The following is an 18,798-nucleotide window of genomic DNA, read 5'->3' as shown; positions in this document are numbered from 1 at the left end:
GAATGGGCTGTCAGGGAGGCCTTAGTGGTTGAAGACACTGTCGCAGGTTTGATCCCCAAAATGTTCTTCAGCAAACCTGCTCAATCATTCTCAGTCATTTAAGCACCTACACGGTGGTTTAATCTCATGGATGGAGAAAATAAAGTAGTTAGCAGAGCAGAAAGTTTGGTTTAAACTTGAACTGTAGACACACAGGAGACACTGAGATCAATTATCTTTTAAACGTTCACTGAAAAAATAGGTTTTCCCTCAATAACACCTACTAGTGTCCAAATATATACAAGCTTTAATTTCACTGAAGTGACCATACTCCTTACAACCAAAGATTTATTTTGGAAAATGTGGATTTAAGTTGTTTTTTGTTTCAATAAAATATATCTTGGCAGGGATTTTATACAGTTAGTACACCCTACTTAAGTGTGTCTCACAGTGTATTTTGTCCCTTTTCATATTCAAACAAAGTTCCGCCTCATGAGCACAGAAAATACTGAGTTCAATATTAAGATACTCGATATTCAGAGGTGCAGAGAGATGCACGTGGTTTTTTCCCCCTGTCTTCTAACAGCAATAGTTGTGTAACGAATGCTTCTAAAACAACCATTAGCGTCATTTCTCTGTAACATCAGTAACAATGTTAGCGCTAAATGGTTTGTGCTTAATTAATGGAAGTTAAATACATGGCTGGAGTCTGAAGGATGCATCCTCTTCAGTGCCAGAAAGAGGCAAACGTCTAGAGTCCAACATCTCTTCAGGATGCAAATAGAGTTCCCTTGGTGTCCACAACTAATCTCGCACCACAGTAGGAGGGCTCTCCCTCACTTCAAGTGGGACTTCATCTAAATGCACAAAGTCCTCTGGGTTTCTAGATGGAACATCTGCGTTTATTGAGTCTTCTGTAGGTGTTGATGCTGTGCAACCCCGTGGACACTGAGCTGATGCCCGAGTGGCGCTGCAGACAGCATACACAGCCGTTAGAGTGAAGGGGATTGGAAAAAGCCTCTCCCTGCTCCATGTAGGTGTCTGAAGTGGAGAGGTCGCGGGGGATGATCATAGGTATGGAGTACTGCAGCTTCTCTCTACTTTTGTACCAAAGACAGGAGCACATGGACTGGAAATGAAGCACCTCAGCGTAAACGTTACGCAGACCCCGGCTTGCCGCTCCGCTTCCTCCGATCGCACTCCCTCCGCCGACAAACCCAGAATGCGTGGAAGAAGGAGAGGCCGGATCTACGGAGCAGTTGATGTGTCCGCCTGCCGGACCGTTATGTGCCAGTAGAGCCCTCTGTTCAGCATCCCTCTTCTCGTCCTCGGCGTTCATGGTCATGAAGCGCAGCACTGCTAAGTTGAGGAACGCTCCAATCACGGCCAGACCTGTCAAGATGTAGATGAAGCTGAAGGCCACGTACTGCGGCTTCTTCTGCAGAGCGTGCTCATTTTGCAGCGCCACATAGTCCCCAAAGCCGATGGTAGTGAGCGTGATGAAGCAGTAGTAGAAGGCGTGAAAGAAACTCCACCCCTCAAAGTGGGAGAATGCCACTGCGCCCACACATAACGTGCTCATGCAGGATATGAAACCGATGGTCACCATGTTGACCATGGAGACCTCAGTGCGCCTCATTCCAAGGCACTTCTTCAGGCGGTGGAGCAGGTACCTGACAAAGGTGTTGATCCGCTCACCCACGCTCTGGAACATGACCAAGGTGAGAGGGATGCCCAGGAGGGCGTAAAGCATGCAGAACATCTTCCCTCCATCTGTGCTCGGGGCTGCATGGCCATAACCTGAGGGAAGAAGGGAGAAAGAAGCAGGGTTACTGGGGCAGAACTAATTAAATCTGCAGTGCAGAGGACAGGGGTCTGAGAAGAGAAGGCTGGAGGCAGGAAAGATATGAATGATTTGTATTCTCTGAGCAGCTCTTCTGATGAATTCAAAAACCCTTCATTTCACAGCGGCAGTATGCAATTGGAGATGAGAATGCACAGCGGTGTGGCGGGAAGAGCCGAGTATTGATGTCGTGTACAGGAGAGAGAGAGAGCTTGAATAATTCATTGACAATCGGTGTCCGCAGAGTGGCTTCAACTAATGAGTACATTTGCACCTAATTAGGACTCAACATTTTCCAGATCAAATAAACAGGACACCGTAGGGTAGTGTGAACATACCGGTCTTTTTGTTTGTTTCTATAACACCACTTTTTGCCCCACATGGTATAGAAACTCGTTAGCATTGTGGCCGTTAACAGTCAAAGCCCCCCAAAAAAGTATCTATGGCACAAAATATATCAAAAAGTGGGAGAAAATTTTCCTGTAATTTATCCCCCATAAAACAGAGAGCAGCTGATAAACCACTTACTGTAAAAACATACTGTCAGGGAGATGTGTACTCACTGAAATGACCTGCAAGCACACACTACCTCCTACTTTATGGCCTGACTCAGAGATTTTGTAAAGATACAGAGCATGGAGCTCCCAAATTTCAGGATGTATTTTCAGGTTAATTGTCAGCCTTTTGTGTCATAACATCATCTTCTCATTATTATTGCCCAGCAGGATATGACTCCCTCGCAAGCAACATCATTACAGCGTGAAATATGTTCCCAATATGAGGACCTGTTGCGCGCCGGGACGGAAAGATGACGTCCCCGATAACAACAGGCTGGGGAAGTGGAACGGGCTGACCAATAGTTGAATGTAATTACTCCTGGGTTGATTTAATTCTTCTGGCTCTGGTTCTTTTGCCGTGCTGATCCGTGCGTTTGAACCATCTGTCTGTCTGGTGCCAAATATGTTTAAAGCTTTCCCAGTTGTGCCGCCAAAATGAGAGTCATTACGACTGATGGATCTCTCAGTAGAAGGAAAAACCTGACCTGTTCTCCGAGTGCGAGGACATCTTGCTTCTTTGTGGCTTTGCCTATTTTTAATCTCATCCCCACAAAGACATTTATCACATTTTCCAAAGACAGAGAAATTACCTCTGACTGCAGTCTTTTCTAAGTAAGAGACTGAGTCTCGGGACAAATGATGACCTTAGGTTGAGCTTAATATCTGCACGGGAGTGCTTTTAAACTTGAATAAAATTAGCATTCCTGGTGCAGCACACGTACTATTATTCCATCACTTATTGGTTGGGATGGTTAAATAATTTACTTTTAGGTCTTTCAACAGTTTATCCATTAGGCCTGCAATAATTTTTCCAGCTGTTCTCCGTGACTGTTATTTGCTTTCAGCCATTACTTCTAGCAAACTGCTTAAACAGTTTAATAATTTGAATTAACGATTTTAAACATTTAATCAGCACTTTTAGCTGTTTATCCATGTTATCTGGCCAGCTATTTATTCAGTACATTTAGCTCTCTATTTCAGCCGTCTATAATGTTAATCTTTTAAAAACTAAGTTTGTAATGTTACCTATTAGAACCATTTTTCTCTTGCTTTCTGTAAGCGATTACAGAGCTAACTAAGCAAACTGGTTGCTGTTTTATTAACCATTTAAAGGACACAACGTAAGTTGTTAACTCTCTGTTCCAGTCACGCTCCATTCCTTTGAGGATATTTAAATCTTTCTTTTCACTAACATGTTTCAACCTTACTGCTATACCTCGTCCTGCATGCTGTATTCAGTTCTTACAATATACTGTTCAAAAGTCTTGAGTCAGCTTTAATTTCTTTACACTTTGCTTCCATGAAGCCAGGCTTTCCTGTCAAGTCTTTCAAAGTTTTTCTTTGCACACTGGCTCCTTTTTTTTCTTTTTTTACATTTTCAGCCCAATCTTTGTACCTGTAAAAACACAATTTGTTCCCATTGCTTTAGCTGAATCTATGAAAAATGACAACAATAACCCAGCTGATTCCCCGGCTCTTTGGGAATCCCCTTGGGTGATTCCCAAAGAGCTGGGGAGCTTCTAGCTAAACTTGGCACACTTGCTGTGCAATGTGTCCTTAGAAATCAGAGGAAACTGGAAAAGTGACGTGGCAGTGAAAGTGGGAGGCCCAAAAAACTATTGACAACAGATGAACAGTATCTAAAAATTAGGACCTTATGAATAAATAGGAAAAAGTCCAGCAGAGACCCGACAAAATACAAGAGAACTGGACTGAAAATCTGTGGCAACATTTCTTATGTAGTGATGAAACGAAATGTGAAAGTTCTAGTTAACAATGAAGGAGGATACAACAGTGAGGGTCTACAGCCATCTTTAAAATACGGTGGAAGTTTGTCTTGGATTTTTGGCTGCATTTCAGCTGGTGGTGTTGGACATATGTGAAAATTTCTGAAATTATGAACATGGAAAAGTACTGTCAGATTTTGATCCACCATGCAGCACTGTGTGGAAAACATCTGATTGGTAATGGCTTCATTTGTCAAATGGTAATGAACCCAAACACACTGCCAGTGCCGTGAAAGGATCCCTGGACAAAAAACACACACAACGTAACACTATCAGTCATGGATTGGCCTCCCCAAAGCACAGACCTCAACATTATTGAAGTAGTATGGGATAATTTTGACAAAGGGGCGACCGTGGCTCAGGGGGTTGGGAAGCGTATCTGTAACCGGAAGGTCGCCAGTTCGATCCCCGGGCTCATCTTCCTATCAAAATGTAATGAAATGAGACGTTTGTACAGTTTTGTAATCAGTCATGTGCATTTGTCATTATTATAATAACTGACTACTGACTTGCTTTTTCTCCAACAAATGCTGCTAATCAGAAATGCATATGGTCAGTCCATCCCTCCGAACTTCCATCTCAGTGTTACTTTTTATGCATATATATTAAAGTCATAACCTTCTAAGGAAAATTTTCATTATTACTTTCATTTCAGAAGGTGCAGCTCAAACTTACTTCTGCATTTGAAATTATTTATTACTGTCCCCTCAGGCCCCGCACACTGCTAGTAGAGAAGAAAAGAAGAAGAAGTCATTGAAAGTTAACATAATTAGTCACAGTGCAAGAAAAGATGTTGGGGTGAAATCCCTGAGTGTGTTTCTTTTTCTAAAGTGTTAGCGACACACAGGGTTTTGTGGCTCTCCCCGTAAAAATAAAAAATAATTCCTGATTTAAATGTGGCCACTAGCCTCTTTGAGGTGCTGCAGCATAGCACATGTGCATATGTGATTTCAACAAACTAACCAACCATCAGTCTTCAGTGGAAAAGTCTGGAATGTCCAAGCCTGGCGAAGGCGCCATCAGGTCACAGCTTTGACCAGGAGCGTGTTTGTTGTTTTTACATTGATAGGGTTGTGCAGGGTAAAATGCATCCCTGTAGGTGAGACTGTGAATGTGCGTTTTGTATCATCCATATGCCGTGAATGACCTTAGCTGTGCCTTGTGCCATCGTGTCACTATGTGGTCACTCACAGCACACTGAAAAAGTCAGGAGTGTTGTCATAGTGTGGAAGGAACTTTAATATTTTATCTTGTCTGTGATGTTATGTTGTGGGTTTCGTTAATATTGATTTTGATTATTTATATTTTGTATACACGCATCCACACATGTGCAGTAAAACCTAAGCGCAGTTGTCTTTTTCTGACAATGTTGTATTTTATTCTGTTCTGTTTATTCTTATTATCTTATCCTATTCCAGTGTTTTTCTTAATTTTTGCTACTGTGTCTTTGCACTGTCCACTTTCTGCTGCGACACAACAAATTTCCCACATGTGGAACGAATAAAGGTTATCTTATTCTTTTATTTGCATGCTTTTATTAAAAGAAATTGTACTACTTCCAACCTGCATCTCCATAATTCAACGAATGACCTACACCTGCTCAGTCACCCAATATAAAAGGAGTCCAGCGTAGCAGTTGGCACAGTGGGATCGATACATCACAGAGACTCACCAGGGTGGAGCCCCAATGGAACAAGGAGGAAGTGGCAAAATGGACTGGGAAATCCAGTTAAAGGCAATAATAGTGCGGAAAGTGACAAGAAAGTCATTGTTACGATGGCTTCTTGAGCATTTCGTTTAAGACGGTGATGCCTGTGGACATGTTATTACTGTAGACTGGCAGTTAGCATTGCGTGCTTTTAGTTTTTGTTATTTTAAATATTCTACACTTAAAATTCTTCCTTGACTTCTGCATTCTGAGTAGGGTAGGTTTCTCACCATCCAACTAGCTCACAACATTTGGCTCCATGTGACTTCTTTCTTTTTCCTCAAAATATAATTTCAGTTGAAGGGTTGTTGTTTTGACATAATAGACGTACATATCGCAAATATGCACGTGCTGCAGTCACATTTGGGACTCCCAAAAGATGGGATCTAAAAATAGGAGTACTGGAACATGCTGCAGAACTCATTAGGGAGATGACGGTGAAAGGAATGGCCAAATTTAAATTGGGAAAGATTTTTAAGATTTTTACCTGTAAGTAAAAATAAATAAATGCACTGATTAATCATTCATCATGGAGTAAGCAGGGCAGTGTATGCTCAGGTGAGCACAGAAGTTGAGCTGTAGGCCTGTTTGGAGCTGTCACAAAGAGCATGTGGCCTGTCGAGACAGGAGGATGACCAGAGTGACAGTGGCACTCGTCACCGGCGCACACGGGAGCTGGAGGCAACAACGCCAGCAGTCCTATCACCATGTGAGAGAGTGAAGAGTCGCACATGACAAAATCATCTTCGAAAAGGCCCCCAAACAGTGACAAAGTTATCATGAGACAGGATGTCTCCACGGCTTGTGCTGGCATGCAGGGGAAGGCAGCAGGGCTGTTCGCTCTGTTTGCATGGATTATAGTGACTGGCAGAGGAAAGGTGCAGCCTCATCCGTCACAAAACAATAGAAGATAAAGAGGTTTTGTTTGAACAACCCCTGACTGTCTGAAACTGAAGTATTAATCCAGAAAAGATCTAGTTTCATATTCGCCTCTGTCAGTGCGCCCCAGGGCAGCTGTGGCTACAATGTAGCTTGCCATCACCAGTGTGTGAATGTGTGTGTGAATGGGTGGATGACAGAATGTGTAAAGCGCTTTGGGGTCCTTAGGGATAGTAAAGCGCTATACAAATACAGGCCATTTACCAAATTGGCAGTGTCGTCATGAAGATATTGCCACAAATGTTTATGCATATTTGATGGATTGATCATGGGGGAGGTGGGACACTAATCCCCCGCTAAAATGATCTCAGATTCTCAATTTGTGTTGGGATTGTTGCATGATAGAAAACCAGCACTGAAGGTTTTTGCCGTATCCCGAGGCTGATTGTCTCGTAACCCAATTCCTGTAATTATCATGTGAAAGAAAATCTGAAAATTGCATAACTGTGGAAGGAGATAAGAGTTTTCTAAATACTTATTTGGCATGGGAGGCTAATGAATTTCAGCAGAACACAGGTGCACCATACACTCAGACCCTCCTCGCTGCTGCCTCTGATTGCAGAATCAGGATTTACAGCCAGTTGCTTAAGCTAATGCCTCTAGCAACAGGATAGTGCTAATTTAAGTGCTGCAAAACAAATCATTCTGCAGAGAGAAATATTCCCCTGTGATAGCCTTGCCAACATTTTGTAATTTGGAGGTTTCATTTCAAGATTTCAATCCTGGCCTGTAATACTTTTGGGCTTTTTTTTACTCTGTAATTCATTTCACAGTTTTTAATCCGTATTCACTTTAGCAGATGGGAGCACAGCTTTATTCAGTGCTGTGCCATATTAACCCTCGATCAGATTTTCCAAATTAAATGTTTGATACCTTCCAACACTGCTCATCTGTAGCAATGCAAATACAAAACTGGTGCTGGTTGTCATATCTCATTTATGACTCTAGTTTGCCTTTACAGATAACAATTCAGTGTATACAGTTCCTTCCTGCTCCTTAAACAAAACATTAACCGCTTTCCCAACTGCATCTAAAGTCTTCATTACGCTGATTAATTAGGCAGGGGCAAAACGGGCTTTGAAAATACATCAAAGAATGGCATAAATGCAGCTCCCAGGGCTCCAGTTCTCTGTCACTCAATTAAATTTTCATTGATTACCAGGCACAATTTGTTCTCGCCAGCAAGACGAGGAGCACAACCTATTCATCAGCTCACCTAATGGGAAGGGATTCTCAAAGAGGTGGTGCATTTATCAGGGGCTCTTTGTCAGTAATTTGTAAGGATAGGCTGCATGCAACTAATCCACAGCATACACCACAGAGGTAACGTGTATTCACAATATGCGACCATATATGTAAAAAGATCCAAAATCTCAGGATATGGAGTCTGTAACTTAGATGCTGGTGGCAGCACTACACTCTCTAGGGTAGGCAACTGATAACGTCCTTAAACATCTCTGCATCCTGAAGCCCAGGCAGCACCAAACTTGGTAGTGCACTCATCAGTCTCTCTCTGTGTATGTGTGTGTATGGTTTCACACAAGACTGAGGGACAAAGGTGAAATGAGTGGAGGGTTTGGTTTTCTTTTCTTTGTATTACTGAATAAATTAGAAGCTCTCAGTGTGTGGAAACGATGCTGTTTGCTGGGTAGCATGTTAAGGTGTTCTAGAGGCATGTGCAGCATTTGAATGGTCTATTTAATAAGTGTGATGAGAATTATTTCAGATTTTAAGCTAATGTTTTGACAAAATTAGCATATTATCCTATTTACTGTGTGGCATAAAAGATTGTTATCTAAAAAGTTAGAAAAATCTTACTTAAATAAAATTTAAAACAACTATTTAGTAAAATATGTAACAATAAATAAACAAAGGTCAGAAACCAAAATAAAACATTAATGTCTGTCATGTAAAAGACGATGTCATTCACAGACTGTGAGTACACAGAGGCCCGCGCTACGATGCATGATTTCTGTCTATCCAATTTTTAGTATTACAACAGCAGTTCACTTCCTGCCAGGGTATATTGTCATAGTAACTTATGCTGCAGACCTAATCTGCTCTAGATGCGGTCACCCTCTCGATTAGAAATCAGCAGGTATGAAATCACTGCCTACTGAGCAATCAGGTCTCTGGAAAATGGCATCACTGATCCTGAAAGACCCATCAAGGGCATCTAAAAGTCTTTGTGCTTCCCAGAACAGGTTCAGTAATAAATATAAGTTATTAGAAGCAACTTTATTATTGTTGTTGTTTTTTTCTTGTTGGTTCCAAACAGTTTTACAACAATTTGTTGTGTTGTACAAGTATAAACACATGATCCTAAAGCAGCGATTTGTGCTTTTGAGCCTTGTATTGAATTTGCATTTACCTTAAGCCTAAAGTTTAATTCTGTCTTTTATATTTATTCATTACTCTCAGGTTATGAAACTCTAGCGCGGCTGCAGGTAAAATAATAAAAACTGCTGATCTGGCTGCAGCAGCGGTATGTATGTTTAACTTTTTCATATTTTTTACTATTATATTTCTCTAATTTAAAATCATTTGTGAAATTTAGCTGCTCTGCTACCAACAGACCCGCCCATGTTTGTGATCGGTCAGATTCTGCCAACACGATCCCTTTTAAGATCGTCTTCTGTCATCTCGGTTCTGTTTCACCTCCCAAAAGAAAAATGATTACTAGGGTTTCCAAAATTACTTCTTAAAGATGAGGTGTGGTTATATAACTGTAGTCAAAATTAAATATTTTTTTAATTAATTTTTTGGGGGAACAAGAGGCTGAGAGGAAACACTTACAGTGTAACACCAAAGCCTTACAGTATTTATACAAGATGCGCATTTTGGAAGGAGTTTGAAACATGCTGTAAATATATAGACTAACATGCTAAACACAGCAGATGCTCAGAGGGCTAGCTACAAGTATGATATCCTGACATGCCTTGCATTACTCTAGCCCCGCCTATCTCGTGTGTCATGTTGCACCATAAAAGGCTGAGTAGTTTGACACCCAGCCCATGAGTCCTGGGGGGAGGAAGTGCCTCTTATCTAGCTATGTGTTGAACTACCCAAAAGTGAATGAGTGGAAAAAACTGCAAAAAGCTTTGGATGTGCATACAAAAACCACCTGTTTCTATAGACCTACTGAAGCAGCATACCTAGAAGAGTTGTAATAATTTGCGCTGAGAGGGAATGGCTGTCAGTGTGTAATGCGGTCGTGATCTGTAAACAAATTCCTTCTGCAAAGCTGAAGTGTGCTCTGAGGTGTTGGACACAATCACAATATTCAGCCGTATATGGCCATCCTAGTTCTTCAATGTACAGGTGGCCAGAGGAGGCATCCCAGCGTGAGGTCACCCTTATCTGCGTTTACACCATCCCTGAAATGCTGAGCAGATTGGGGAATGTTCTGTACAAGTGTGCAAATAAACACATCATCATCATGTCATCCTCTTGGTACAGACTGTATTTGAGCAGCAGCCCAATCTGCTTGCCTTCCCCGCAGCCCGCTTTCATCTCTCGTTGACTCTGGCCAAAGACATCATTGTATGACCCAACAAACTGTAAGTCTTCTCCACTTGTAAGCATCAAACTTTTCGAAGAATAACACCTAAAGATGGCACATTAAAAGGCCATTATGACATTGTATTTCCCACAAATACAATTCCACTCTTATCTAAAATGTGGACCTAAAGCCCCCCCATTAATTGTCATTCACAGACACTTCAAACTCCAGACGACCTCACGATTGTTTATACAGTACAAGCACTCCAGCTCAGCACTGGTCCTCCCACCTCCCTCCAGTACTCCGTTTGGCTTTTGACCCACAAGGCCTTGCTGACAGCTGCTGCGTAATGTCCGTGTGTGTGTGAAAGGCAGGAATTCTAAGACCAGTTTTAGTGGAATATTTACAGTGAGTGAGTGAGTGTAATCACGAACTGGGAAAACAGAAACACGCTTGCTTGATTTATTTGAAATGAGTTATGGATTTCAAAGAAATACATTCAGGCATGTTGATGACTTCAAGTAACTCCAGTGACCTGAAAAATTAGAGTTCTCATATGCTGAAAATGTTTAATTTTATACAAAATGAGGAGAAATTCACCTCTAAGCTCCAACCTGATTGCCAAGATAAAGATGTGAAGTGGACGCAGTTTCTAAGATTCCATTTGTTCCTCCCATACAGTAAATTATATACGCTATACACATCATGTACACCTTGCTATTACTGAGTTGAACCGCCTTTTGCTGTCAGAACTGTCTTAATTCTTTGTAGCACAGACTCAAGAAGGACGACACGATAGCATTACACAGATTCGTTTCCTGATCGTCCCAATCCTAACCCCATTCCATATCCCAAAAGTGCTCCATTGGATTGAGATCTGGTGACCATAAAGGCAATTTGAGTACAGTGAACTCAATGTCATGTTCACCTAATGTGTTTGTGACATGGTGCCTTATTCCAGAAGATGAGTACACTGTGGCCATGGTCACGGGAAGGACATGGTCACCAACAAGACTAATATTCTGTTAAAATGATGTTTGGCTGGTACTATGGTACAAAGTGTGGCAAGAAAATATCCTTGACATCATTATACCACCAGCAGCAGCCTGAACTGTGCTTTCATGTTGTTTACACCAAATTTTTACCCTACCATCCAAATGTCAAAGCAGAAATGTTTTCAGAATGTTTTTTTCTGTCTTCTGTTGTCCAATTTTGATGAGCCGGTTTGAGTCGTAGCCTCAGTTACCTGTTTTTAGTAGACAACAGCAACTTCAGGGTTAAACAGGTACATTCAGACATGCTCTTCTGCATACTTTGGTTTAATAAGTAGTTATTCCAATTACCATCTTCTTCCTAACAGCTTGAACCAGTCTGGTTATCAGCCTCTGTCATCTGACATCAACAAGGCATTTTCACCCAGAGAACTGCTCCTCACTGGATATTTTCTCCTTTTTAGACAGTTAGGAGAAAATAGGGTTGTGTGGGGAAAATCCCAATAGAAATACTCAGACCATTCATCTGGCACCAACAACTATGCCATATTACAGTCTCCTTATCACCTTTGATGATCTATTTGAACATACATAAATGCATTAATTTGCTGCCATGTGTTCAGCTGATTGAATATTCATGTTATCAAGCAGTTGAGCACCTAATAAAGTGACTAGTGACTTTAGAGAAGGTCTGAAGAAAACCTGCATTAATTGTATTAATAGCCTTCAGTGGTGGCTCCTCTGATGATAAAGAGTCCAGAAGGAAAATGTTTACTGAGATCATGAATCAAGTAAGATTCATGAACTCCTGATGGGTTTATGGTGTTAATCATTTGCTTCAAACCCTCTGAAAAACTTCTTGATGTTAATTTAGCAAATTATTGTTTCACATACCAATCTTTGATCAGCAGCCATAGCTGTCAGATATTAATGCTTCGAGTAGTGTTATTGTGAATGTGTCACATGTGTCATATGTCTTAGATTTTTGACCTCTACATTATCAGTGGGACTTACTTTTCCTGAAAAACAAAAATGCCTGATGATTGGTTTGTTTGTTTGTTTGTTTGTTTGTTAAAGGGAATTCTCTTGCAATTTCATGGGTCAAGTTTTAAAGGGTGACAAAAAAGAGTTTCTGACCAGGCATCCTTATGTGACAAATTGCAAGTGAGAGTGTTGGTAAAACAGACAATGGAGCAGATATTCTGAGCGTTGGGTTACAATTGCAGTGAAATTGGCGTCTCAGACACATACATCTCTCACTTGTCAAGCATTTAATAATTGGACTAATTGTCAACCAAATCACCTGTTCAGTCTTTCCAAAAAGGCTATATTTGCTTTTTAGGGTACTTTATCTTGACCAAAAAGCATCCCAATTTATATGAGAGACCCATCTTGCTAACCAACCTAGGGTTTTAGCACTGGCTTCAGCTGATTATCTCAACCCTCTTGTCCAAAGATAATGACAGCAACAGTTAAATGCTGAACTCAAGTACTTAAAAGTAGTATTCCACACAAACAATATTGATTTAATGCACGCAGTGTTAAGTCAGGAGTCGCAAGAGACGGGAACTGGGAACTGGATAGTGGTTCGGTCTACAACGTGGATATGGACAATGCTTTTAATTTATTGCACAAAAGGAAGAGAGCATGATGGTAAAGTGCAAACTGCATCCAGGACAGAAACAACTGCTTTATGCTGCTAACACAACTTCAGCTCTTTGCAAGCACCTGCACAGCATGCTGGCTGTAGGCTAGCCAAGAACCTGGAGTGATATTAAAGCTGAGTGAATACCGACCCCAGCCCGGGAGCCAGACCTTGAACTTCAACAGGTAACAAAGTCAGTGATGAGAAGTCTGGCTGCATCCTCCATTTCTATTTGTTCATGTTCCTAAAGTAGACTCCCTTAGGCAATCACTTTAAAGTATCTCTCTCTTGGTTTTCATCTTTGCCTTGTGTTGTCAGCTTTGTGTTCACACCTAAATACTAAGAGAAAGATCATACAGTATGTGTGTCCTCATTAGGACAGGGATTTGTGCTGATGTGTGGTCTAAAGTTTTTTATTGTTCAATGATAATTACGAGGCAGTGTATTTTAGGTCATATTAAAGAAAAAATCAAAGTAATGTCAGGAGTACTGCACTGACCACAACAAAAAAGGGGAAAAACATTCAACATGCACAAACATTTGACCACACAACATGAAATTAATTTGCGCAAACGTAGTCTTTGATATGCCGCTTAGCAATCATGGTCACTCGCAAAGCAGAGCCAATGAGAACCCAACGAGAATTGGGTGGTGACATCATTTCTTTCAATGTTTCTTTTTACCAATGACCACAAACATTTCCTTTGCTTTCAATACTAGTTAGCTTAAATTAGGGGTCGCTAAATTTTACTATAAAAAGAGACATTTTTGAGCTCAAATCGACATCATGAACAACTGTATAATTTAAATCTGTACTAACGTTTGTTATTTTTTTGGTAATTATACTTTTCTTTTTCATTTGTATTTAAGAAATTATAGAACTAAAAATGCAACATTTTCATTTTTCACTTTATTTATTGGTTTAAAAATTGTATTAATGAAATCTTGGTTTAAAAAAATTAATTAATAATAATAAAGTAATTCAATGTTTGTTTGTTTTTAATTAGCTTTTTAAAATTTGTAAACTGAGAACATGAAGTCTTGGCCCTGATATCTGCTGGCCACAGCCTCAAAACACTGTTTGTCATCTCAAGGCAAAGTCATCAGACGATAGATGGGTTCCCATTAAACCTTAAATAAACCTTAACTCAAGCCAAAACATATCAACAGGTGTTATTTGTCTGGACATGCTCAATGAAGAGAGCTTAAAAAGGTGCCTATAAAAACAAAACAAAAAAAAAAACCAACACTATCCTGCAAATGGGAGAGGCAGAGCAGGAAATAACAGTTTTGACTGGCAGCTATAGAGTCCCTGGCTCCTTTGTACAGTACAACACATGACTAGTCGTGTAAATCACTGCCGTCAGTGTGTGAATGAACAAGTGTATTTCTCTAGCTAATAAATTAAAATACTGGCGATAGCCACTGGAACCCCTCAGCTTCCTAGCAGACACACTTATGGTATCAGTTTCAAAATCCTACGTTGCCCTGGCCTCAAGTCAAGATTTTCAGAATACTGGACCTCTGATCTTGAAGTCAGGGTCACTGAGATTTGAAAACATCCAAGATTACTTGTTGGTGCACCTATGGCATCAACTTGAAATTCCTATGTCACCTTGTTCTTGAGTTAATGCTCACCCGCCTGCCCGGGTGACGATAGTTCCCCATTGCTGTAAAAATCATAGCCTTTTTTGACTGGTAGTAGCGTCAGATCTCAGAACACCCAACAACATAATGAACTGGCCTTTTAACTGAGATTTCTTTGCAAGGCTGTACTTTGACATACTGATAATGATGTCAGATTTGTCAGCTTCTACATTATTCAGATGATGCTGTCAGCTGACTGTGAAATAGTGAGAATAATCTCTTCAATCAGGCTGTCATTACATGCTTCAACAGTGAACAAGGAGCCTGTCCAGCCGCTGAGAGCGAGCGAGAAAAAGTGGGTGATGCGGGATGTATTCATCACAGGCAATCTGATGTAACGCCAGAGGAGACAGCGCATTGGCAGAGCGTCTGTCTGGGTTCACTTTAACTTGGTTACCCCTGTGTGGGCCTGGGAGCATGTGCTTTCATCCAGCACACAGCTGAGGCCCAAACACAAGCGTTCAGACCAAAGCGACCAGGCATCAGATGTGAGAGCTGCGACTCGGCTGCCAGTGCCCCAAATATACCTGTCTCGTAGTAAAACCCTTTCACTATCATGCCATACAGCCGCAGCATCCGCTATCTGCCAAATCGCCTTTGTCCACAATAGAAAGCACTGTGGCTGTGTCTGTGTGTGTCCAAACATCCAAGTCATATGTTTTGCTTTCACTGTGAAAAAAAAACCCCTATCAGCGTCTATTTCCAAACGTACTCCTTAGGTTCCTTTTTAGGGGATATGAGAGGAAACCTTGGCAGGCCACAGTTTTCCATGAGGTCAGTAAGCAAGGCATTCCAAGCAGAGTGTGAGATCTCTGGGAGGCTTAGCTAATTAAAAAAATCATGTGATTTATGTACCTGATACACAGTGGATATGGACTTGTTTAAATCTCACAACACAGCTGTATTTAAATGGGTTCACATACACTAACACTGTACACAACACGGAGGTAAGAGCGGAGAGGAGGACAGAAGAGGACAGTAGGGATGAAATATGACGGGAAGTGAAGAAATTCAAGGTTAAGAAATATCACTTAAAAGTAAGACAGATTATGACTTTATCCTGTATCGTGTCCTCTGAAGCATTGTTGTGAATTTAAAAAGGGCTATTAAAGAAGTACAGACGCATTCAAGTCTTAATTTAGGTGGGAGGAAGTCTCTAATTTGTAGTTGTGGCTAATGTAGGAGCTCGAGTTGGGATTTCTTTTCTACGCTTTTAGGAGGTCAACTCAAATAACAGACGCATCTGTTTCAAGTGCTCCACTTGGGCTATCTGCTTTAAAAGTGTGCCTGTGTGGGCAGGGAGAGTGAAAAAATCAGGAGAAAGGGAGAATATGTTGTGTAATATGATACGGGAATTTCAAAGAGTTTCTTTTGGGAATAGATACAAATTCTCTGGGTCGTGCAAAGCATCGATGCCGGTAATAATGACGCATTAAGCCAAAACAAGCAGAGATTTACACAATAATGACACGATCTGACTGCTGAATGAGTCTGGGCCGAGTCATAGCCAGGAAGTGAAGAATGTCGAAAAGCTCGACCCATTTGATAAAATATCAATTAGAACTGTAAAAATAGCTTTACATTGAGAGGTATGCCTCAGTGTTATGGCTCAGTTTCCCGGGCATAGATTTAGCCGAATCCTAGAGCTCAATGGCAGTCTTCATCAGTTTTCTTCAGTCTAGGACTAGGCTTTATTCAAGGCTTGGAAAGTAGATTTATATGTAGCAATTAAGAGTGTGACTTTCAGTGGGCAGTAAGAGCAGTGGATAATTGGCTAGCCGGAAAGATAAAAGTAATGAATAATGAATTAGTAATGTTTAAAAAGAGTAATATGTGATTATAACCTTTTTGAATGCTTTAGTGAAATAAACAAATATGTAATTTAACTAAATAAGATTTAATAAAAGGACAGCAAAAAACACAAGGAGGCACAATTTTAGGTAAGAACAGGGTTTTAGAAACTCCAGTGGAGCCACCGTTTAATAGGAAAACAATTAGTATCCCCCGGCTGGTTGCTGGAGGTTTCTGGCTGCCGCTTCAGTAAAACTGGTTGCAAAGTAGTTGGTAACTGTATGCAAACATGTCAGGATCTTCCATACAAACTGCAGGCACTGATTGGTCTTTAGACCTGTGTAACTGGATCTTTGGCATAAGCCATTAAGTATAGCTCATACAGTATTAATTAAGAAAGACCATCCCCTGCAATGGTTGAGCTGGATTCGCTAGTACACCTACCAATAATGCACAAACAGTTGAGGTATAATATTTTGAAATAATCAAATCCCCCTCTAAAGCGGTCGCATCAGGTCAGAAATACAAACTTTAGTTCAATATACTGTCCTGACATGCAAATAAGGTTGGGAATCACAGGTTTGGTACATTTACTCACAGGTGTCGATGGCGAGGATGACGAGGACAATTTTCTGTGGAATATATAAAAAGCACAGACACACTTACATCTAGGCTAGGAACTAGGTCAAGTGTGAATGAGGAGATGACTGCTATAATCCACACACTATGAAATGCCTTTTGATCCATTTGGACTCCAAAAGTGTTTTGTGTTTGTCACGTGCGATGACAGCTAAAGCAGCAGATGTACCGCAGAACCTGAGCAACACTGTATGGTTGTTGATCCTGACACACTGGAGGGGCTTTGTCTAGTCCAGCGTGTTAAACAAAATACATAACAAGACTGCTATGATTTGACTTTTCTTTCGATTTATGTTTATTTGAACAGCAGTATTATTTTATTCAGCTGAATGCCCTGTTAGAAAATAGCTGCTGTTTGTCTTGCGATCATGTTTCCATGACTATTGCTTACCCTTTCACATTTATTTACTCTGCATTTATGACTTTCCTTTATCCTCTTCTGTATCTATTTATTCTGACCCCTCAGCTGTTAATTCAGTCTTGTATTTGCTCTGTCTTTACAGCCTGTACCTGCCTCTGTCACCTGATTCCAGTGATATACGCGTGCTCGCTCTGGCTCATGTTCAACTGATTCAGTTGTTCAAAGGGAGCAGATGCTGTCCTAAACTGACAGACGGAGAGGGGGGCGGTCTGGAACATAACACAGAAAGATCAATTTACTCAAAGCAAAAAGATAATATGGAAAAACTCAGAACTAAATAAGAGGCCATAGAAACACGAGGAGGTGCAATGACACGTGTCTCGCTACGTAAACAACTTAAACTGTGCCCATGTTCATCGGACCCAGTCCCGACCTGTGGCTTTTTTAAAGGATTGTGAACCTTTTTTGGTTATGTAGGCCACCTCTCTGTCGTCTTTCCAGAACCATTATTATGATTTACAAGAATACTGAACAGAAGCTAGTTCCATCCATTCTCTTCCAGTTATCCATATGCAGGGTGGCTTGAGCCTATCCCAGCTACCACAGAGTGAGAGTCGGGGTCCACCCTGCACAGTGGGCTTTCCCAAGTAGTTTTAATGCCTAAACCATACACTGTTTATAACTATTGATTAGTCAAGTCTCAAAGTGTGCTTTTTGGGGGTTTTTTTTTAGTTTATGCGAGTAGCCAAGACCAGAACAGTAGTGTGGGGGCTTGATACAGGATTAATAGGCACAAGGAAAAAATGCCAAACACATATCCATGCCACACGCTTGATTTATTGATTAAGACAGAACCGGTGCCCCTACAGTCACATCATGTCGTTAACTTTACTTCTTCTGCAAGAATTTAATGGCACCCAATGATGTGTGCAACTCAGAAGCCGCTCTATATACATAAATAGCGATATCAGATGGAAAGAAAGTTTAATTACCAGAAAGTTGATCCTGTTCATCTGATGCGTTTATACTGGGAGAAAAATCTTTCATTCAAGTGAAAAGCATACATCCAGCTGAACAGACTCAACCTTATAGGATTTCCTTATTAAGCACGCACCAGAACAAACATTAGCTGCGTTTTATTTTAATTTTCAGTACAGTTCAATGGCAAAAGAGTCTGACTTTTCATTCTTGTGACTTACAAGGTGCAGTTTGAGAAAAGGACTCCTGTGTTAAACTAACTTGTCAGAGGTAAGCAGGTTTCCATTTGCTGTCCTCTGATGATCTCAGCAGTTCAAGAGGCATTTTTAAAATGGAATTTGATAAAGACATTTCCAAACACAAGCCCACATGAGAGAATGTGTGGGTGCATCACAGCACTCTCGCAGAGATAGGAGCATGTGTGGTCGTC

General features: G+C 40.9%; 1 protein-coding gene across 1 annotated transcript in view; it reads right to left on the bottom strand.

The window, feature by feature from the left end:
• Positions 1-862: 862 nt before the first annotated feature.
• The window catches only part of kcnk3a (potassium channel, subfamily K, member 3a), a 45,169-nt gene continuing 27,233 nt past the window's right edge, over positions 863-18,798 (bottom strand). Inside the window, exon 2 of the mRNA XM_085372454.1 lies at positions 863-1,779. Coding sequence (XP_085228580.1) covers positions 863-1,779 — 917 coding nt within the window. The remainder of the gene's footprint in view (positions 1,780-18,798) is intronic.

The sequence above is a fragment of the Diplotaxodon limnothrissa genome, linkage group LG15 (assembly GCF_057381915.1).
Source record: "Diplotaxodon limnothrissa isolate DT_005_m linkage group LG15, D_limnothrissa_male_GT1.1, whole genome shotgun sequence".
Lineage (NCBI taxonomy): Eukaryota > Metazoa > Chordata > Actinopteri > Cichliformes > Cichlidae > Diplotaxodon > Diplotaxodon limnothrissa.
Note: the sequence above shows the minus strand (reverse complement) of the source record. Positions and strands in the feature narration are given on the sequence as shown.